General features: G+C 38.0%; 1 protein-coding gene across 1 annotated transcript in view; it reads right to left on the bottom strand.

The window, feature by feature from the left end:
* PPP3CA (protein phosphatase 3 catalytic subunit alpha) overlaps positions 1-23111 on the bottom strand; it is a 300315-nt gene that overhangs the window by 1403 nt on the left and 275801 nt on the right. Inside the window, exons 11-12 of the mRNA XM_029235318.1 lie at positions 11747-11831; positions 5636-5733 (exon numbers count right to left, since the gene is read on the bottom strand). Coding sequence (XP_029091151.1) covers positions 5636-5733; positions 11747-11831 — 183 coding nt within the window. The remainder of the gene's footprint in view (positions 1-5635; positions 5734-11746; positions 11832-23111) is intronic.

Below are 23111 nucleotides of genomic sequence, written 5' to 3' on the forward strand. Positions count from 1 at the left end.
AAAATGAAATTATAAACTCCTGCTTCTCCACTCAACTTTGCAAACATGTGGAGTGGGGACAAGGTAAAAGAAACTCATAAAAATCAAGATCAGATCACTAAGTAGAAAAACTCTGTCTGCCCTTCAGCAGCAAACAGGTCAAACTGATGTTCATCTGGTCCATTACTGCCTAAATCAAAGAAAAACTCTTTCTTAGTAGATCAACGTAGACGTAAGTGCTGGTTCAAGAATAACAAGGGGAAAATGCTTTTTTCAACTTTTAGCAAAAATGAATGGGAATGGTTTTGGCCTTATTCAGTGAAACCATGGAATTCACAAAGGGGGAGCATTGATACTTGGTTTTTTTCAGTAACCCTAGTGTGCTCCAGAGATAGAGAAGGCATTTGTGCAAGAAACTTAATGATTTCTTCAGTAGGTGCACCAACCAGTGAGCTGAAAATAAAGTACATAGATGGGGAACCAATGACATCAGTTTGCTTTACTCCCTGTGAAAATGCAAGCCAGACACTGAAGGGCCAATCACCAATGCTGAATTGGGTCGCATCTCCATGGCTGATGAAGGACAATTTCATTGTACCTTTATCCTTCCTACCCTATTTGAGAAAAAAAGGAAAGCAGTTTCAAGCTGAAACTTTGCTAGCCACTCCCACACAAATGTACAGTGCCTTTCATTAGTATGGATGAGATTCTTAAAAGATAGACACACTTGCTTCCAAACTCATTAAACGATGAGAAACAGTTTGTTCCCCCTCTGCATTTCAAAGGTTAGCGTCATGGTGATTAGTCAACTATGAGAGGGAGAAGATGGGGAAATGGGAAAAGACCAAGGCCCAAAGCAAAGCGTCTTAATTCTTCTCTCATTCAGTCATAAATCGCAAAATAATAGAGCTGTCTGATGAGCACCCACCCTGAAAATGAACTCAATGATTTTGAGGGACAAAAGTAGTACTCTATTGTTTTGCTAAACTACTGTGAATATCATTCCATCATAGTTAATAAATACAAAAAGCTGGTCATCATAATTGATGAAGCGATTTTACGAATTGAAATGGTAAAAGTGGAATCTCTCTTTTAGGTTGTTTAAGGTTTTAAAATAAAGCCAATAGGGTGAGAGCATAGAAATTCAAAATCTAGCGAGAGCAATGGCTATGTCCGGAATGGGGCTCCATTTCTAATCGTTTCTGTCTACCCTGGTCTGGAAGAATGTTGCTCTGCTGTAGTTGCTGGTCAGACGATGGGTGTTAGCAATTCACATTGGGAGTATACTTAACACAACACAAGAGTCACAGAAACCACAGAAAACAGCCAAACTATCAACAAGAATGCACACTGCAGATTAGGATTTGCCAGGAGGAACAGAGAATTCCCACATAAATAGCAGTTTATTCACTGCTATTTAGGAAGCAGTTGTATTTTCTCTTACAGTGCTATCATTTCCCCTACCGTATCCAAATCACGTACAAATTAAAGAAACTAAAGTGGCACATTTTACATCATATCCAAGCACCATAAAACACAATTTTGGGAACAATAAAACATTATCTTGCAAGAACAAAATACAACTGAAAAATTTTGTTTTAAAGGGGAACTTCAAATTATTCTTTTTAAAATTTCCAGAGGGCATGGTACGTATCAGATTAAAAACTATTTGGATAGGTAGTTCTCTCCTAACTCTACGTTCAAAAGCACTTGATTCAAAAGGAATTGCGAGAGGGTCCACTCTGTTGTCCTCGAGCAGTGCTGGGACACAGTCGGTGATGAATATGTCTCGTTTCTCCTGAAGCACCCGGCACAGTGCCTGGTGCAAAGAAGGCACTCGGTGGCTATTAACCAGTTGAGTGATGACTCAATATTCCCTATGCTCGTTACCAGCCACTTCTACAGCCACTAGATATTTTTGAACTCTTTAGAATATTTTGCTGGTGCTAACCGTCCTACAAATACCAGTACGTTAAAATTTCTAAGACTAGCAGAACTGTTTACCTCGTACACAGCTGTCTCTTGTTGGAATATTTTTTGGAGACAAAAATTAATGTTGAATTACAACAAAGCACTATTCCAATGAATTTTTTTTCTAGAAATTTCTGAAGACTGGACTTAATAAAGCTATTTTTATTCTCTCCTTTTCAGTGCCGACTGAAAGTGATTTGAGGGAGGGACATGGTTCAGCTCAAAGAATATTGTTCTATCCATTGTTGGTCAAAACAGCTGCCATAAACCCCACCCCACATCATTCAAGATCTCTAATCCTTTTGTTTTCCGTGATTATACTAGGATCATTGTATACAAAGTCAAACATAGCTTTAAGGGAAAAAATAACAAACGAACAAACCGGAAAAGGACATTTTCCCCTTTAAAGCAAGAACATGTTGGTTAATACTGAGCCACAACTGTTAGCCCAACACCCACACACTCTGTACAAGCTACAGCAAAAAAAAAAAAAAAAAAAAAAAAAAGAAAAGAAAAGAAAGAAAAAGAAAAGAAAAAGAAAGAAAGAAAGAAAGAAATGAATACACCCAGCAGAGCCCTTGTCTGTTGCGGGTACAACAGAAAGGGGACTGGCCAGTTTACCTTCATCAGCCTCAATAGCCTCAACAGTAGCTGAAGAGAAGAAAGGGGGTGCAAAATGAATGAGAGAAACGAGCAGAGGACTTTTAACTCTAAGAACACATCAGTGACGATCAAGGGAGCTAAGAGGATTAATGTTCCTGTAAGTGCTGGATTCTGGCACAGACAAAATAGAAATACTTCAAAGAAAGGAAAAAACACCACGAAAATGATGGGGGTTGTTTCTTGTTTTTTTTTTAAATGAGCTGGCTACACGTATCTGAGTGACATGATTTGGATTTTGTTCACTAAATACAGGAGAAAATGATTCATCCTTTAAGAAAACACTCAGGAAAGGTTTCTTGGACTTAGACTGAATCTACAAGGGACTAGGTCAATCGAAAATGTGAATCTGACTCACATGAAGTATGATAAACCCACTGCTACGATTGGTAATTTATAGTTTTAAAATGCCCCCCAAAATGGCAGAGCTTGAAGTGTTGTCATAATGTCAGTGAAATAATTCACACTATTTAATATTAAATGGCACGATTTCCTAGTGGAATAGAAAAGCAGGGGGGATGCAAATTTAGAGTTGCGTCTGAGTTGGTAACACATGTGACTCTTTAAACACAAACATCGAGAGTGTTTCGAGAGTGAGGGAGAAAGGGAAGAGAAAGACGTTGGGGATGGGATAGCCTGGACTTCTTTTGCCAGGTAACCCAGTTTAAAATCAGTTTTCCTCATTGGAATAGCATTTTTGGAAACAAAATTCTTAAAATGTTATAATCACGTGATAATATGTCAGTAGCAGCAATAATTCTATCAGCATTTTAAAGAAAGGACCGTCTAAATACGGAAACCTCAGCATATTTCACAGGCAAAATTTTAAAAGCCCATTGCTTTATCAGCAATTTTTATAATAAGCTTAGGGTCTATATTCTCGCTTTAAAGGTGTATGAGTCTTTCTATGTTATCAAGGTTAGGAGATATTTCCCTAATGAAGTGCTAAAATGCAAAACTTCTCTGTAATTCTAAACTGTTTAATATTAAAATCCTACCCCTTGACTTTAATTTGCATATTTCTTATAATTTAACGTTTTAAAACGAGAGCAACTGCCAAGTGTACACTATAATTTACAATTCCTTATGATAAAAATGCAGAATGGTTACCACCATGGAGAAAAGCCAAACAGCAAAACTTAAGTAGTTTCCCCTTTTAGACAGATTAAAGGGCATCAGACAATGAATTCTGAAACTGTATTAATGTACATGATTTAAAATATACACTGATTTTTCAAATTCTCAGGACTCATAAGATGTCGGCTGTGTGTAGGTGTTTGTGTGTGTGTGAGTTCAACACCAAATGACAAACAGATGGATTTAAAATAAAACAACAGAACAGGAAACTGAATAACCCAGGTTAAAATACAGGTGAAAATCTGGAAACAAAACAAAGAATTCTAAGAACTTAAGTTTAAAAGTAAAGCAAAAAATCTGGAACCGCACCAGGACCAACATATTAGAAATATGTACTGTCCATTATTAAGTGTATTCTTCTAAAGCAACTGTGGCCCATAGTTTCTGATAATACACCTGCTGTACCTTAAAACTGTGCTTAACAGAAACTATGCAGATTGTAGTCAATTAGGTAGTTGTGCATTTTGTGCATACAAACGATCCATTTATGCTAATGTTCTTAGAGAGTATGTTTACTTTGGTGGGAAAATTGTGGGTTTTTTCCTGAAGTTACTAAGATAAATTTTAGCTACAAATTAAATGAGGAACTTACTTCAATACTGTGGTATCTTCCTACCTTCATTTAGAAAAATTTTTTTCTTTTTGTGGCAACTCGAAGACATTGATGTTGGAATAAATTCATATGAAAATAAAGAAACTTTGAGTGATGCTGCTAGGAGGTGATCATTTAGCAGTACAATATCCATGAAGCTGGGCATCACTTTCTATGTAAAAGAGGTGTATCTAAATAACATTACCATAAGAATACCAGACTCTTCTAGACTGAGGGACAGGGATAGAAAAGAAAACACAAAGATTCAGGGAAAGGTACAGGGAAATAAGCAGGAGGCTGAGATTTGCTTTGAAAATGTTGAGTGTATTGTTGTTTTCATTTTTTTCTGTTAGAGTCTAATCTAAAAGCAAAATTTCCATAAAGTATGCTAAAATTGGACTCTAATTAATGATAATATTAGTTAAAATAGATAACAAAAGTAACAAAAGTAAAGAGTGCACTGACTGGGCTGTCTAATATGGTAGCCACTAGCCACATGTGGCTATTCAAATCAAATTAATGAAAATTAGATAAAAACCTCAGTTTCTCAGTTGTAAGAGCTATATTTCAAGTGCTCAATGGCCACACATTGCCAGTGGCTTCTGTATAGATAGAGAAATTTCCATCATTACAAAAAGTTCTATTGGATGGCAGTCATCCAGAAAACTACAGATTTTAATACAAAATCTACCTTCAAGGAAATGTTTTCATCCTTTCTTAAAAATAACATATGATGGTACTCACTCTCTTATGTTTTGAATGCATAAGTCAGAGAAAAGGCGCCTATGACTTCATTTCTATTCAAGTGGATAACAAAGTCATCCTTTTTATTCTCTTCCTCCATTCTCCACTAAATCCTAGACTTAGGCATGGATAGCTATGTGTCTATGTGTTTATTTCATCAATCCAATAGATAACCTGTACATTTAATAAAAATGTAATTAAAAAGTTGTTTTTATCCACTGCTTGGCTCCAAGTGGTCAAACCTACTGTGCATGTAGATAAGCTGAATGAGTTGTCTTACAGCGAGGCCTGAAATCGTGGTTAATGTGCAAATGAGGACGTGGGGGTAGCGGGGGTCAAGAACACATTCCAGCAAATGAGGGAGCTACTCTGTGGGGCACGACTGGTCAAACTGATGGGGGCGCGGGAAGGGAGGGGGGTCTCAGCCCTTCTTCCAGCTGAGAAGATCTGAAGACCAAGACGGACCTTAAATGCGTGAATAAATCAGGGCTCTAGCGACACAGCTGACTGAGGTGCCTGCACATGGTGTGTCGTACCAATGGGCCTGCTTACCGCTTTGCAGGGTTTGCTTCCCTCCAGAGAGCACTCCACTGGGGAGCATGCCCGTGGGCGTCAGGCCTTTCAGCGTCAGCACACTCTCACTCTCTTCTCTGCGAAGGCACAACGGGGATGACACATTAACTTTTATTTTCTTTCAAGACAAAGAAAAGACTTAAAGGAAAAGATGTATGTAAGAACTCACATTTACCTCTATCTTGGCTCACTTGAGTTTTTTCTTTTTTTTACTTAAAACATACTATATTTTCACACATTCATATAGAAGTAGTGGTGTGCCCATGACATGACTGCTAAGATAAAGTTGGGAATTATGCAATTGTGGAAGTTCAGTCTCTTCTGACTATTGAAGAGATGGAAAACAATTCTACTTTTGTAAGCAGGCTCACAATACAAAGTGTTTGTGGGCATCCTCCACGATACCATAAATACGTTTTTTAAAAAAAAATGAGCCATGGAGAGGGCTGTTGTAAGTTTTCCAGCCGAGGCTCTGCAAAAATACGTGGGGCTGATTTGACTTGTGAGAGAAAACCAGAGAGTATAACAGATTTAAAAGATCTGATCTATGGATTAGGGAAGTAGGAGTTACATTCAGGGGACTGTTAAGGAATTCTGACATTCCATGACAAATACACAAACTAACGGCAAGTCACTGATAAAAACAACTGGTCAAATTTCCAACTTTTCTTTTTCAGTCTCTTTCCCCATGGATCTGCTAATACAGTGTTGTTTTATTACTCATTATGACAACTGTTTTACAATCAGTTTTATGTACATCATTATTTGAATTACATTTATTAACCACAGCACAGCATTAATCTAATGATTAAATAACCATAAAATAGGGATAACCTCATATATTTCCATATAGTAGACAGTGTAATCCCACATAACCAGAAAAAAATACTTACAATACACATATATATCTAATGTTTATAATATGTACAACTACTTACTCCACATTTTTATGAAGATGGCTAACATGGCCCACACAGAATTCCTAAACTATCCCCAAACCTGCTGCTTCACTATCTTTCTTCAACTTCATCTTTTAGTTAAGCTGAAAGAATCAACCTTTAACTCCTTTTATCCTCTCTTACTCCACATCTACTCAATTAGCAAATCTTGAGGGCTCTACCCTCATATTATTTCCAGTATCTTACCACTTCTCACAATACTACTACCTCATCTCTTTTGAAAACAGCTTTATTGAGATATAATTAACATACCATACAATTTGCCCATTTAAAGTGTGTGATTCAATCACTGGATTTTAGTCTATTCAGACAGTCGTGAAACATCGGCACAATACATTTCAGCACATTCTCATCCCTCCACAGAGCAGTCTCGTGCGCTCCCATTTCTTTCAGGCTGTATTACTACTCATCTGTTTTCTGTAGATTTGCTGCTTCTGGACACTTCTCATGACTGGAATCAGGTGGCCTTCTGTGACTGACTCCTTTTCGGACCACCAGCATCTCTTACCTGGATGGTTCCAGCAGTCCCTTAACTGGTCTCTCTGCTCCATCCTTGTCACACTCCTGCCCTCTCCTCCCATATCTATTCTCAGTATAGCAGCTGGCTGAGCCTTTTAATACATATACAGATCCTGTCACTCCTCTATGCAAAACTCTCCCAATGGTTTCTCCTCTCATTAAAGGTGAAAGGCAAAATCTTTAAAAGGTTTGACCAGAGCCCTAAAAAACTAGCTCCCAACCCACAGTCTACCATCCTTATCCATCTCTTGGACTACATTTCCTACCACCACCCACTTCCCTTCGTGGTCCTCACCATGCACCCAGCACACCCCACCTTGGGGCTCTGCACCTTTCTGTCACACTCTTCCCCCAGGTTATCTGCCTGGCTCCCTCCCTCCCAGCCTCCAACTCTCTGCTGGAAAACTGCCTTCAAAGTGAGGACTTCCTTGAGAATGCTATTTAAAATATATGTACCTCACTACAAATAATGCAATTTCGTTTCTTTTTATGGCTGAGTAATATTCCATTGTATATATGTGCCACATCTTCTTTATCCATTCATCTGTCAATGGACACTGGGACAAAGTGAGAGAGTGGCACGGACATATATACACTACTGAATGTAAAATAGATAGCTAGTGGGAAGCAGTCACATAGCACAGGGAGATCAGCTCAGTGCTTTGTGACCACCTAGAGGTGTGGGATAGGGAGGATGGGAGGGAGATGCAAGAGGGAGGGGATATGGGGATATATGTATATGTATAGGTGATTCACTTTGTTATAAAGCAGAAATTAACACACCATTGTAAAGCAATTATACTCCAGTAAAGATGTTAAAAAATATATATATATATATGCACTTTCTTACACCCTATCTCCCCTTCCCTCTTTTATTTTTATCTAAAGCACTTATCACCCCTGAAGAGCTATACAGTTTGTTTCCTTAGTGCTTTTTTTTTTTTTTGAGCTCCTCTGCCCACTACACCCCACCCTAGCTAGAAAAGCTTCATGTGAAAGGGGTTTCTGTCTGCTTTGCTCCTGCTGCATCCACAGTACCTGGACCAGAACAGCACCTCGCACACAGTCGCGATTCATAAAACATTTACTAAATGAAGGAGTCAAAGAAAAATACGATGGAGAATGGCAGTGTTAATCCACATTTTAGATTTCTGAATCCTTTACTGTTATTTAGAGCCAACGCCTAAGCTCCGGCTAATGGTGTGTAATTAGTCCCCAATATGCTGAGAAAGATGCTCTTCAACTCTTGGTCCCTCAGATTCCCACCTGACAGAGGAACTGCCTTCCCTGCTCACTGCTTCCCCAAGATGTTCGCTTTGAAGCAGAAGTTCTCCGTGCATTCCTTTGATGGGTGGATCCTAGGCAACATGCGGCACCTTAAGTGCAAGGGCTCTTGAAAGATAGGTTTCTGGTTCCCTTATAATAAGGCAAATTACCAAAATGTAAGGACTGCGCTGGACAGCTATATCTGACAAATGTGTACCACCATCCGTATCCATCCATTACATGTTAAAATGTCTCATTCCACAAATTTCTTGTATTTGCCTCTTCCCTTGCATCTCTCCACCCACAGCTAGTTCAACATCTTTTGCTTGGATTATTTCAATAGCTTCTTAAATGCGCTGACACCCATAAGTCATCTTGCTATCCAGTCTTCAGACTGTCATTACATATACATCTCCACATGGGTTAGCACATGCTCCGATTCTCCTTAGTACTGATCACTCACTGAGTGAGGTTGGACATACTACTTATCCTCTTTCAGTTTCTGTTTCCTCACTGAGGTCAAGTCAACCTTGCAAGCTTGCCGTGTGGACTCCTCTCAAATGTGTACACCATGAAGCATACAGCACCCGGTCCTTAACAAGCGCCCCGTAAAACACTGCTCCTAGGTCCTTAGGATCTAGGAGGACTTCTCAGCTGCCAGGAATGCCTTCACCACAATTCTCCAGCTAATGGAACCTAGCCTGAACTTCACAGTGCTCCACCAACGGCAACCTCTTCATGAACATTCCTTTCAGGAAATAGTAGGGCTCCTTCCCATCCTCTTCCACAGCAGAGCACCTCTTCATTTATTTAGTGCACATCTCATGGCCTTACATTAGTTTATTGTCTACATGTCTGACATTTTAATTCACAGTATCCACTTTGCCTAATGCACTACATGGTACACATTTAATGCTCAATCCTACTGTTCCCTAGAGATGACCACCCTGTATTGTACAAATGCTTTTATTATAGGATAGCAATACAATATACCTTGCTTTTATTTTCTATCAATATGTGCGACCTTAATCAAGTAACTGATCATCACCGGGTTCAAATGGAACCCACTCTCAGCTGGGAATAACTGCATCTTACGTGCCAAGATGCAGAGGACTAGAGGGACTTTCCAATTTTAAGACCTACCTATGATTCCGTAGCATTGTTCCTGTCACTTTCACATGGTTTGAAGACTAACATAGATACAAAGAATTTTCTTTTATGTTAAGAAAGGCTTCTCCTTTTTTTTCCTAAATGTACTTTCAACTGGAAGTGATGGAGCTGTTTTTACTTATCCTCACAGAGACTTCAGATAGAAAAAGAAGTAAGCGCATTTACTGGAAATCTGAGGCATGATAAATAAGCAAGTGTTTATGCAGAGGGACCAGCTGAGTTTATGATCTTCACATAGTCCTTTGCCCCCAAAGGCAATTTTTCTAGCCACACAGCCTCCCTGCTGGCCTTCAAAACTGCTGAATTTGTGTCCATCCAAGGATCTTTGTACTTGCTCCTCCCTTTGTCTTTTTTTTAAAAAAATAAATTTATTTCTTTTTGGCTGCGTTGGGTCTTCGTTGCTGCGCACAGCCTTTTTCTAGTTGCGGCAAGCGGGGGCTGCTCTTCATTGCGGAGCACAGGCTCTAGTTGCGCGGGCTCAGTAGTTGTGGCACACGGGCTCAGCCGCTCCGCGGCATGTGGGATCTTCCTGGACCAGGACTCAAACCCATGTCCCCTGCATTGGCAGGCGGATTCTTAACCACTGCGCCACCAGGGAAGCCCCTCCCTTTGTCTTAAACACTCTTACTCCCTACCTTCGTGAAGGTCATCCCCACACTTGCTCAAATGCTAGACTCAGAGAGTCCTTTGTTGTCCACGTACTAAAATGAATGAGTGCCTCGCCTCTCACTTGCTATCCCCCTGTACTGCTTCATGGTACATAATGGCTACTTTAAGTTTCATTATATTTATTTTGAATGAATGAATGAGTCCTGCAAGTTCAGTAGGAATGAAAAGCATTAGAGCAACGGCAGCCTCATTCATTAGGCCGCAGGGAGCAACTATGCTCTACTTTCAGCTTTAACGTGACTTTTCAAGATTTGGCTGCTACCGCAGAGCTATTACTGACTTTGATCTGGTGTCTTTGGGAAAGGATGATCGTGCTTTTCATCCTTCTCATGGCTCCCTGTTGTTGGTATCAAATCACTTAATTACTCTTTAGTGACTCTACCAGGAGTGGGATAGAAATAGCAAGAAGGAGAAATCAGAAGAGCCGGTACTCCACGAAAGAGTTGAAAAAAAGAATCTGGCAAAAATTAGAATATGAAATTATACAATGTGGAGATGGACTTTCTCCCAAGATATTCCTATTTATCCTTGTTAATAATGTGATTGTGAATTGACTGGATACTCGTCACATATAATCATACTGTATTTTTTTAAATTAATTAGTTTATTTTTGGCTGTGTTGGGTCTTCGTTTCTGTGCGAGGGCTTTCTCTAGTTGTGGCAAGCAGGGGCCACTCTTCGTTGCAGTGCATGGGCCTCTCACTATCGCGGCCTCTCTTGCTGCGGAGCACAGGCTCCAGACGCGCAGGCTCAGTAGTTGTGGCTCATGGGCCTAGTTGCTCTGCGGCATGTGGGATCTTTCCAGACCAGGGCTCGAACCCGTGTCCCCTGCATTAGCAGGCAGATTCTCAACCACTGGGCCACCAGGGAAGCCCTAATCATACTGTATTTTAAAGTAATCTTTTGAAGAGAAATATAGATACTTTGTATTATCCAAGAATAGATAACTGAATTTAAGTGAAGAAAAGTGTAGTTAATTCTCTTCAAGAAAACGTGTTTTCTAAGCCCATGCTTAATAATAACAAGATACATGATCTATTTAAAAAATAACTACTATATGGAAACTGAAACACTAAATAACTTTTTTCTCTCAATGATTTATTAGAATAATATAGATTCACATGAACAAGCTTTATGGCTATTCATTTCCTAGAAATCTAGTGGAATGCACCTGATAAATTCATCTTTACCACAGAGAGAGAATGAAAAATAGAAAGGATTATAATAGCTTTTCCATTTCATAACATGTTCAACCTATTGTGAAATAAATGTTTTAAAGTCCTGCAGCAAATAGAGGGATGGAATGTGAAAGTCCCTTTAGAGGCTTTCTCTACAGAAATAATTCAGTAGATTTCCATCTGACGAAAACAGTGAGGAACTGACAATTCCATTTTAAAAAATAATTAAGAAAAAGCAAAGAGTTTCGAGTAAAATACTTAAATTACCAGATTAAAGTATTAAAATGTTATTGAGTGACAATCAAATGCAATAGAGGACCATGATCCCACCTGAGCACGGAGAACACTCTGGCCATCTTGCCGATCGCTCGGATCTTGTTCCGTATCACTTCCTTGCGGGCTGCAGCCGTTGCACCTATATTTTAAAAACAGAGTTGAGAAGTCAGGTGACTTTTTATTTAACTCTAACTAGTTTACTAATTTACATGTATAACAGACTGCAGTTAAGCCAAACCAGGTTTTTTTTTTTTCCCCCTCTAAGGATTTATCTGGAAATCAAATTTAAAAGTCTATGCTTCCAGGCAGGAATACTTGCCTGTGATACTTTAGAGGTCCCCAAAATGCCAAAGAGCATCTTCTGAGATTTCCAAGGGGAGAGGTAAAGGGCTAACTGAAAAGTTACTGAGTAGATGGGGTGGGTTCCTACCCTTCTCTTCTGACTGAGCTCCCTTCTCTTCTGTTTATACAAAGAGAACGTGCATTGGCAGGAAGAGGAAGTGCGTCACCGGGATGGATATTCCTCAGAAAGCGTGTACCAGGGAGCTGGTTTGCTCTCACCTTCTCTCTGACCTGAAAGCCCTCAAACAGCTCCTTTTTTTGTCCATTTCTTTTTCTCTAGTGGCAATGACACCATAGCAGGTATCCCCCAACACATCTAATTGGATTGCATCTATTTTCCCCCAACAACTCCCCACTCCCGATCTGGGCCTGGCCACGTGTCTTGCTTTGGCCAATGCGACATTGGCACAAGCGATGCCAGCAGGAGCTTGAAAAGCACGTGGGACTTGTTCCGTCTCTTGCTCCTTGGTATTTACCCAAGAGAGTGGAAAACTTATGTCCACACGAACACCTGTACACAGATGTCTATACCAGCTTCGTTTGTAATTGTCAAAATGGAAGCAACCAAGATTTTCTTCAGTAGGTGAATCTACTGTGGTCCATCCAGATAATGAAAAATTATTTGGTGCTAAAAAATAATGATCTCTCAAACCAGAACTTAGTATTGCCAGCTATTCTGCCTGCAAATGAGTGGAGTAAGTCTAAATCCATATGGGAGAAAGCCATTCTCCAATCCAGTCTTTCTGATAACCAAGTGGAAACATGGATTCTTATTCATAATTGTTTCCTTGAATTAGACTCTATTGGCCAAAACACTGGAGGAGAAAATGGCGTGTGTGTAGGCCCTATCTCATACTTTATTCTGAGTTTCTAACAATATTTATTATTACCTACGATTTGCAATTATGATTCTTTATATAATAAAACCTGTCCTAGAGACCATTTGAAAGTCTGAAGTTTCTGTGCTTGAATTTTAGATGATTTATGATCAGGAGACTCCTTGAAGGACATTTGTTAAGGAAAAAAAAAGTGGTATAGCAATCTCCTTATACTGGTTTTCTTAACTATTTTTTTTTCAGTTATTCTGTTAAATCATGTTTCAATTTACTTATTTGGTGTGCTATTACCACTCTATGTTTAATATCCGCCAGTCTGACTGACCCAGTCCACTCAGAGGTCATGATGTGCTAAGGGGGAAAGATCCTAACCGTCTCCAAAAACAGTATGGCCAGATCATAAAAATCAATCCAACAGACACAAAGAATGGAAAGAGTGGGAGAACCCGCAAAATGGTGACTATATTTAGAAGCACAACAAGAAAAGCAGCAAGAAGGAGTAGTTAAATGTCTAGAAACGAAATTGGATATATTTAAGAGGAATGAGAAGGGGGAAAATGTACAATCAAGTAAGTGAAAAATATCTAAGAAGGATAATCTCTCAGAAAATTTTCATTAAAGGACTTGTAAAAACCATAACCAGAGCAATGAAAAGCAAGAAACTAAGTAGGAAAGGAAGGGGAATAAATTATGTAGAGCCGTCCTTTTCAGCTCAGTATGAGCTGGTACTCAGAAAGATGCTCAAAAAAAAAATATGGAATTTTATTTATTTATTTATTTTTTAAACATCTTTGTTGGAGTATAATTGCTTTACAATGGTGTGTTAGCTTCTGCTGTATAACAAAGTGAATCAGCTATACATATAAAATATGGAATTTTAAATGTAAAATGAACATTCTGACAGTCTGAGCCCGTTTAGCATTCCTTATTTTTCAGACCTAATGACTTACTGGAGAGTATAGAGCAGGTATCTTACTTTATGTATTCATAGTTGTGCTCCCAACACATGGTGGTTCACAGCATATTATAGCACTTTTCTTAATGAAGAAATGCTGTCTCTTTTTAGATTTCTCAATAACCCAGGTAAGAGGTTTTAGTACTTCTTTTATAAAATTAGAATATATTTACTCAAAAAGTCAATTAACTTAATCATAGACAGTAAGAAGAGACATTAAAAACTAATATCTCGAAGTTCCATTCTGGGGGATTACCTTCAGTATTTGTCAAATAATCAAAATCAAAATGAGTATCACACATTTACAACCCACAAAAATGTAAAATAACCAAATAAAATATCTGAGTTAATATGTAATCAAACTGAAAGGAGCTGAACAGTAGCAGGAAAGAATTAAGTACAGATATAAAGGTCCTTGTATATTTAGTATTGCTATTCCTGGCTTTTGGTATTTTCCAGAGATCATTAAAACTCTTATTCAAATACTTATGTTCCATTGCAAATCCTCACACCCCATAATTCAATAGAAAGATCAAGGAAAAAAAAATGCACGTTTTTCAGACTTCTACTAGCTGTGACATGCAAATACAATGTCATGTTTAACATTCTTGGTACTTGCTCTATTTAAGTTGTGGAAATATACCACAGTAGCTCAACTTAAAATTCAGTATATTGAATAATAAAGGTGCAAAAAAATACCTTTTACATTAAACTATTTTTAATAGTTAACTACTGTTAACTATTTTTCGGAGAAGAATCTAGTCATTTATTTTAACTCAAAAGTCCCAAACTGAAGGCAATGTTTCCTAAGTTTAAAAACATTAGTAATTTTAAGTACAATTTCATTTTGTATTTCCATTCAAATAATTATCACTTCTTTTTTGGGCCTCTCTTTTGCTTCACCTTTTAAGTTCTAATCTTCTTTAAAAAGCCTGGGGTATTATGCTACTAATTCCAGAATCTAGGTGCGCTGGCACACTCCATTTTCCTCAAAGGCTAATGTACAGACCAAGGGAATCTTTAAAGATTTGCTTTGACCATGTGTACTTCCTGACCTTAACTTAGTGCCTTACTGACTTCTCATGAAGTATGAAAGGTACGTATGCCAAGTGGCCTGCTGAGTGAATGCTGCCAGCCTCTGAAGGGAACTGGAAAACTGCGGCAGCATTGCCGCGATGAGGAACCAAGTGCCAGGGTGAAGAGAGGTTCTTACACATGGGCTACCTGCCACGCATTAGAGACCCTGGCTCTGTATGGCCCACAGTTCACATCCATCCACTGAGTGACTACTATAATTCCTCAGTTTTAACTGAATTAGCAGTGTGTGGAAAGTGCTATATAGAATACAATTTATTACCCAAATCATTTATTCATAAAGTGTTCTTGTGAATCCTATCCTGTTCTATAGCCTGCCGTGTGCTAACTGCTAGCAACAGAAATAGGAGGAAAGCATGGTCTCTGCTTTAGGAGATCACGTGAACGCCCATAGTGCACCGTGACACGTATTAGAGAGGAAGCAGCAGTGGCGCGTGGGGCCGGTGGCTGTCAGCTAGACAGTAGACTGAGCACATCTCTTCTTAGCTCCGTGTTCAGTAACTTCGTACTGGTAGCTTGAAACCAGTGGTAGGGAAGAGAATTTATACCAACAAAACCTGCAAGTGCTACAAACCAGGGTCTTTTTCCCCCTGCAGTGAAGCATTGTTAAATATCTACCACTGGAAGTAGATGTGAATAGTCTACTATTCACCCAAATGGTGAATAGAAAAATATTCACCCAAATGGTGACAGTTGAAGGATCCTGAAGGATAAATAAGAGTTAAAGAGAAAGGAGAATTCTCCATAGAAGGAAGAGAATATTCAAGCATGTGGAGGCCACAAGAATCCATGTTATGTTCAGATGATGTGTCAGAAGTCCTGTGTGAATGGAGTTTGCCCTCACTGGAGCGAGGGCAGGCTGAGAATGAGGAGAGAAGCAGGGCATGCCCGGGGCTAAACTGTAAAGGTTTTAGCATAGTAGTAGGGACAAATAAGAAGTTTAGACATTAGCATTCTTATCACAGAGGTACAGAGAGCTTACTTTGCACTTACCCACCCCTCTTCAAAAAAACGAAAAGAGAAAGAAATAAAAAGATGGACGGATGGTTGTATACAGGGACAGAGATGTGAGAAAGCAAATATAATCGAATGTTAATTGTAGAAAGTAAGTGTTGGGTACGTGCATATTGACTATACAATTGTTTCAACATTCCTTTATGTTTGAAACATTTCATAATAAAATGTCAAAAAACCCCACTGTATTTGGAAGAAGCTTGGTTTTGAGGGAAAAGGGAGAGAGCAGCTTTAAGAAGAGAGGTCTCTCCATCCCTCCCTTCCTTCGTGTTATATGGGGGATGCATGAGCTTCCCAAAGGAGGCAATGAAGAAGAGTTCTCAGTGCACTGACATTCACCCCTTCCTTCCTCCAACCATCTCCAGGGGGAAACTGGACTGGTAAGACAGGCCCAATTCAACAGATTCTAATTGCTATCAGTACCTTTTTGCAACTGTAAGACGTGATGATGAGCTGTCTAAAATTTTAATACATTGATAGATGCCAGGGGCCTGGGGGTGGGGAGGGGGAATGGGGAGTTAGTGTTTAAAGGGTCAGAGTTTCAGTTTAGGAAGCTGAAAAATTCAGGTGATGGATGATGGTGAGAGTTGCACAACAATGTGAATGTCCTTAGTGCCACTAAACTGTACAGTTAAATATGGTTAAATTAGTACGTTTTATACTATGTGACTTTTACCATAATAAAAAACATTAAAAAATACATGCAAAAAATCTTTTTTATACTTGAATATCTTATAAAAGAGGAATATTTTCATATTATTAGGTGAAAAAGGAGCTTACAAAAAATTGAAGTGCTTACTCTTCAATGGAAAAAGTAGCAGAAAATTTCCACTTCATTATTATGTTGGTTTCAAATGTTTTGCTATTATTTAGGCTTCTTTCTTTAAAGGACTTTTAACTAATACAAGTGTATCCATAGCATATATCTTTAAATGAAATATATTATATTAAAAGGAGTGTATATACATTAACATTTCACGCTTTTTCAAAAGAAAGATCTATTTTAAGAACTATATTTTGCTGGCAAGTTTCAAATCTCTTAAAGCTTTTAATTCAAATTCTGAGAAAACATTACAGAAAATACCACTTTTTCAAACTTTTAAAAAGATAACAAAGTTCATCTCTGTAAGAAACCTATTCTACTTGAAAGTAAAATTTTATTATGACTCATTATTTTTAAGCAGAGTTTAGACATGTCTCCAGATTTTATTTTTCGACACCATAGAGCAATTACTGAATTTGAACACAGGTTATTGATGGAACAAAGCATAAGGTGCTGAGATAAGAAATATCTTTTGTTGTGTTATATTAAAGACAAAAATTAGTTTGTTTTCCTTCCAAAATCAGCACTTTGAAATATGATATAATGCAAAGACAGAATATGTCTTCAGATACCTCTAAAAACCTTGCATAATTGGTCTTTATGGCTCTTTGCAAATGATGGTGAAATTATAAGTATACAGACTGTCTTATCTGGGAGAACACATATCCCAAATTGACCCCTATTAAGGCTATGAGGCCAAAACATGTACTATAATCCCCAAACCTTATTTTCTTGTCTTTTCTTTCTCTGACCTAGTTTAAAAATAACAGACCTTGAGCAACTATACCTCAACCAAGCAAGGCTATACAGAAATTACTTAAACATCTACCCAGTTTTGCCCTTGGCTGTGGTGAACTTGACAAGTGCTTCATTATATTTTTCTACACCACCAAGCCCTTGAGTCCTGGGATTTAGGGACAGCACCATAAGCACTGAGAAACTGTGTTCATTCTGATGGACTGGCTTTAAAACTGTGGCCTTTACATTTTCTACTCATGCATCTACAAAAGTATATCCTCCAAAGAATACTATTCTCACCTCCAAGTTTAAATAATTGAAAGGAATATAATGTTGTAAACACTGCCATTTTAAAATGAAATGACTATACTACTCTTTTAAAAATCAATGGCATATAAATATCATAGCAATTTCATCCTACCATCATCCATTTAAAGAAAAAAATCCATGAACAAGACATTCATTGATATTTAGAAATCTTACAGTAGTCCTTTTTTCTTTGAAATTGCATTTCCATTTCAATTTTCCTGATTTTACTTTAGTGAATTATATATTTATACTTTAAAATATTTTTATCACATTATACTTTGCTGCCAAAAATATGTTTAGAAATTTAAATGAAATGTGTTTTTTAAAATTTCCTGAGACGATAAGGCCCTAAGCCTTAAAAGTGCCTTTGTAATCAATATCAATTATTAGCAGTACATAACTGAGCTAAGTAGCACAAACATATGATAAATTTTTATGAATATTTAAAAAACATAGAAATATAATTTGATTGGAATGCATCCCTTAATGATAAAAATGGGAGGGCGGTTACACTGCCTTGATTAAGGAGACTTCCTACGCATTGAGTTTTTCCAACGTCTCTTTGTTTAGTACTCCAGGCAGTGTTCATAGAGACTATGTTTAGGGAGACCCATGCCTTTTTGTTAACATGAGAGAAAAGCAACTGAGAAAGAAGAAGTGGGAAAGGAGAGGCTGCAGTGAGCCTTGCAGCTCAGATGAGTTCCCAGGCTGATCATTTTTAGGAATGAGGACATATGGAAACTGAGGATGTGAAAATAGATTCCCTTACTCCTCTTGAAACTTCTTTGGGTAACCCCAATGGTCCAAATATTCTGGCATGAAGACAGCTGCTCTATCAAGAATTAGATTAATCACTTTCTAGAGGTGACAGTTGTTGGAAGATCTCCTTGACCAGCCATGACTTGAGAATCCTGCACTGCTGATCCATTTAGGGTCAGTGCCGGTTAAATCTAGTCCAAAGAGACTGGAGGTGCTGCCCCTCACGTAATAGCTATATGAATGCTTATGTAGGTTACTCTATTAGGCAGAGAAAAACACCTTTAGGATAATAAATTTTAAAAATCTCTGTAAAAATTCATCTTTTTGAGGATTACAACCTAAAATATTTGGAATATCTTTCTAATTTTAATTCTAACAATAGCATAGTACATATCCATAGGTGATAAAACTGGGACATAATGGCTACTCATTCCAATCACTCCAAACCACATATTCTGAATTTCTTCCATATGATTTTTCAGCTCAACTAAAATCTCAGCATGTAATAGCATCTACGATGGTGTGATTATTTGGCATAAGGCTATTCTGTCTTATATGTCATTTTGAAAGCGACAGATCCTTGAAAAAATATATATTTTTTGAATAAAAAGACTCTTCTGTGTAATGGATTTTCAAAAAGGCCAGTATAGCCTAGACAGCTTCTTCCACCTTCTCTTGTCATAAAACACAACTGGATTCTTCGGATAGGAAGTCTTAAAAATGTACAGACTACTCCCAAATGTCAAATAACTGTCATTATTTGGTTATCTTAAATATGTAGTTAAAAGATACTTTCGTTTCCAAGTGTTAATTTGATTCCATGGACTTTTGTTCTCTGAGACATTGCGTTCCATCTGTTAGATAATTCCTTGGTAGACTCGCAGAAATTGGCTATGAGCATAATTATAACTTGGGTAAAAATTAAAGACTTTAAGGTAGATTAGGAGGCTTCGTTGATTTTTCAAGAAACTATTATATATTCAGCCTATGCCTTACAGAGGACATTTCAGTTTATTTATATTTACCAAAGTAGAAACTAATAGCATGTGAAATCTCATTTGGATTGAACTCTTTATCATAATAGAAATGCATCAAGTTTATAAACTGGCAATGAAAATAAAAGCAAAATGAAATGAAATGACAAAGGTCAAGCTAATAATGTAGATGTATTGTCTACAGGAGAAACAATCATAATGTCTGGATGTTTCGTCTGTCAGGATTATTTTGGGTGTAGATGAGGATTTAACAGTTGAAAAAGGTATTTATTAAGGACCTAATTGTGCATACGTGCTAAATGCTGGAAGAAAGCATTTAGACCAGAATTTAATTCTGGACACTTATGGATTTATAAATTTATCAAATAGTAGAATGATATTTAAATGTTATCTCTCTGAAATTACAGAAATTGAAGGAAAAAATAAACCAATACAGTAAAATATCATGTTTGATTGTCCCATGTGTTATACCCTAGACAGAAAGCTAACTGAGTACCATTTGACAGCACGACAAAAAAGCAGGCTGAAAGACGTAACACTGCTCCAGTCGTCTGACAGCAGAGGATGGTCAAGGTGCTGGCATGTACCGAGCTGATCGGAAATAAAGCCACTCGAAGATCTTCTGATGCTATTCAAGAACTAGGCAGGGTGTTTTGTCAGTACAGGGGGGATGTAGTGAAGATTTTGCCCAAAAAGGTAAATAGGGAAATGAGCATTAGGTTCTGGCCAATGATCAGTGCACAGGCCTGCAGAGGCAACTGAAACAGACAGAATGGTTCCCAGGTCGTGAGACTTTAACATCACTGAAATATATTATTATCTTATCAGAGGAAAGGGATATGCCAGTCAAAAACTGTACTGGTCAGATACAGAGGCATAAGAAAGAAGAGAAGCCGAGGCAAACATCTGACATGTCTAGGGAAGTACTGTCCAGGGGCCAGTGGCCTTTCAGTGTTCTGGCCTTACAGCAAGACTTCAGATCACAAATACCGGGCTCATCGACTTCTTTTAAGACAAATGAATAAACTGGCATGTGAGAGGCAGAATAGCACAGTGGTGAAGAACTTGTGTTCTGGAGTAAAAGACCTATTGAATCTCAGCTCCCCTATTTACAGGCTGTGCTACCTTGGATAAATTACTAAGCTTCTGTAAGTCTCACCTTCCTCATCTAAAAAATGAGGAAGGTTCTAAGTGCTTTATTTGTATTATTTCGCTTGGTAAGTTGTTGACCTAAGGTCATCAGCTGGGAAGTGGGGAGCCCAAACCAGGATTCATTACAGTAGCAGGCTGGTGATCTACTTCCCAGGTAGGTGGAAGAATTACCTAAGTTAATTCGTTCGGTCATTCTCAACATTCAACAAACACAAGTGCCAGGTACTGTGCTATATGCTAAAGCACTTAGCATAGATCATTGGTATACAATACTCAAAAATGTTTGCTCTTTCTATTAAGAAGAAGGAAGTGCTTGTGCAGAAGTGAATATTCCAGTTCTTCTAACAGTTACATTTCTCACTGTAAATTAAAAGGTTGATTGTGTGATCTTCATTAATATCACGCTGCCTCAGTTGGGGCCCCAGTCGTGTTTTGTGCCCACCAGGCTAAAGGCTGGGCCCCAGATGATGGCCAGTTCACTAGGGGAGAAGGGGAGAATCCAGGATGCTGCTGGCTTTGCTTTGAGGCAAAAAAACAGACCACTTCACAAAGATGGGCTGACCAAAGAAAATCAAGATATCTGTTTCTTTAAAATTCTAAGAAAAATTGGAAGAAAGTTTCATAGCTTCTTGTAAGCTAGGAGTAAAGATGAAGGAATAAAAGGGATTTTTAGGAGAGCGAAAATAGATTACCCTCATAGAAAAATATTTTTAAACTTTAGATTTTCTGAGCATTCATTAAACTTTTTCATATGGCCTTTAAACCTGCCATCTGAGATCAAACAACTATAAAGAGAATGTTTTACAAACTTCAGACTTACAACGACTGTCTGCTGTTGTTCAATCAATTATTAATTATTCTCATGTAAGTACAACCTTCAGATTAAGAAGTTGGACCCATAAAATGCTTTAGAACAAAGAGAAGCATGTAAGCTCTGCCAAAAACGCATGAAAACTGGATCTTATTTTCTTATGGTATCAATTTTCAGTAAGCTGACATTACCCCCTATACTTCTCTCTGTGAAGAACACTTCTTTCATATGTCAATTACCTCAACCTTGTGTGTGAGAAGTGAAGTTTTTCTAAAATATAGAGACAAACATATACACAAAATCTTTGCCTTTGTTGAAAAAAGAGCGCTCTCTAATACCTTTCAAATAAAGAATACATTAAGGTTTATAAAGCCCATGCTTATTTCCCTTCTTAGTATACAACATGGACTTCCTTCTCAAATAAATTTTATAAATACATTTAATCCAAGTGTATGTTTAGATATGCAATAGCTAATGTTTAATATAAGTTGGCCAATGTCACCATAAGTTGAAGGAAAACTCAAATGCTACAAAAAAACAATGATTTTTAAAACTGTGAATATTGTATATGTGTATAGTACAGGTGTCTATGGAATACAGTATAAACTTCTATTTTCTGCAAGCATTTTAGCCAATGGTGGACATTATCCAACCAATTAGCTCTAATAGGGAGATGACTGTTTTTTTCACATTAATTCGTTCTGCAAAGTCTGCACTTTTTTTTTTTTTTGCAGTACGCGGGCCTCTCACTGTTGCGGCCTCTCCCGCTGCAGAGCGCAGGCTCCGGACGCGCAGGCTCAGCGCCCATGGCTCACGGGCCTAGCCGCTCTGCGCCATGTGGGATCTTCCCGGACTGGGGCACGAACTCGTGTCCCCTGCATCGGCAGGTGGACTCTCAGCCACTGTGCCACCAGGGAAGCCCCAAAGTCTGCACTTCTGTGCAATGTGAAAATTATGCCAGCTAATATAACTCATTTGTGCAAAATCATGTAGTACAATAAGAAGAGAAAGCAGTACTTTTAATGTCTATGTTACTGTATCATTTAAATTGGCAACTTAAATAGATTTTAATTATTGTAATCACATATAAGTCAGACTTGATGATACTGACTACAGTATGACGGCTAACCAGGTACCTTGTTTGATAGTCCCGGCCCCAAAATATCAATAGCCATATATATGATGGGAGTTCATACCCTAGTACCTAGTAAATGTCTGTGTATTTTTTTAGACATGTTTCAGTTTTAATGATATACTGGATATAACTATTTGTTTCCTTTTTATAGCACAACCCTGATGAAAAAAAGCAGTTACCTGTACTATAAAGGGTACAGAGTACCAAGGATACGTTTATAGTGACGAAAATGATTTAGCCTCTAAATTACACATTGAAATATTAAGTAATTGAAAAAAATCAGCCATAAACGGGAAGGCAATTAACAAAAGCCTGACAAGCAACTACAAAGCCTTTTACAAAATACTGACTAATCTTTCTTTTTATAGATGTCATCCTTTCCTTTCTCCAATTACATCATGCAAAGTCAGTTATTTTTAAAAGATAAGAGAACTTAACACTGGTGAACTGATACC

The sequence above is a fragment of the Monodon monoceros genome, unplaced genomic scaffold (assembly GCF_005190385.1).
Source record: "Monodon monoceros isolate NGI ecotype Baffin Bay Population unplaced genomic scaffold, NGI_Narwhal_1 Super_Scaffold_20, whole genome shotgun sequence".
NCBI classification, from domain to species: Eukaryota; Metazoa; Chordata; class Mammalia; order Artiodactyla; family Monodontidae; genus Monodon; species Monodon monoceros.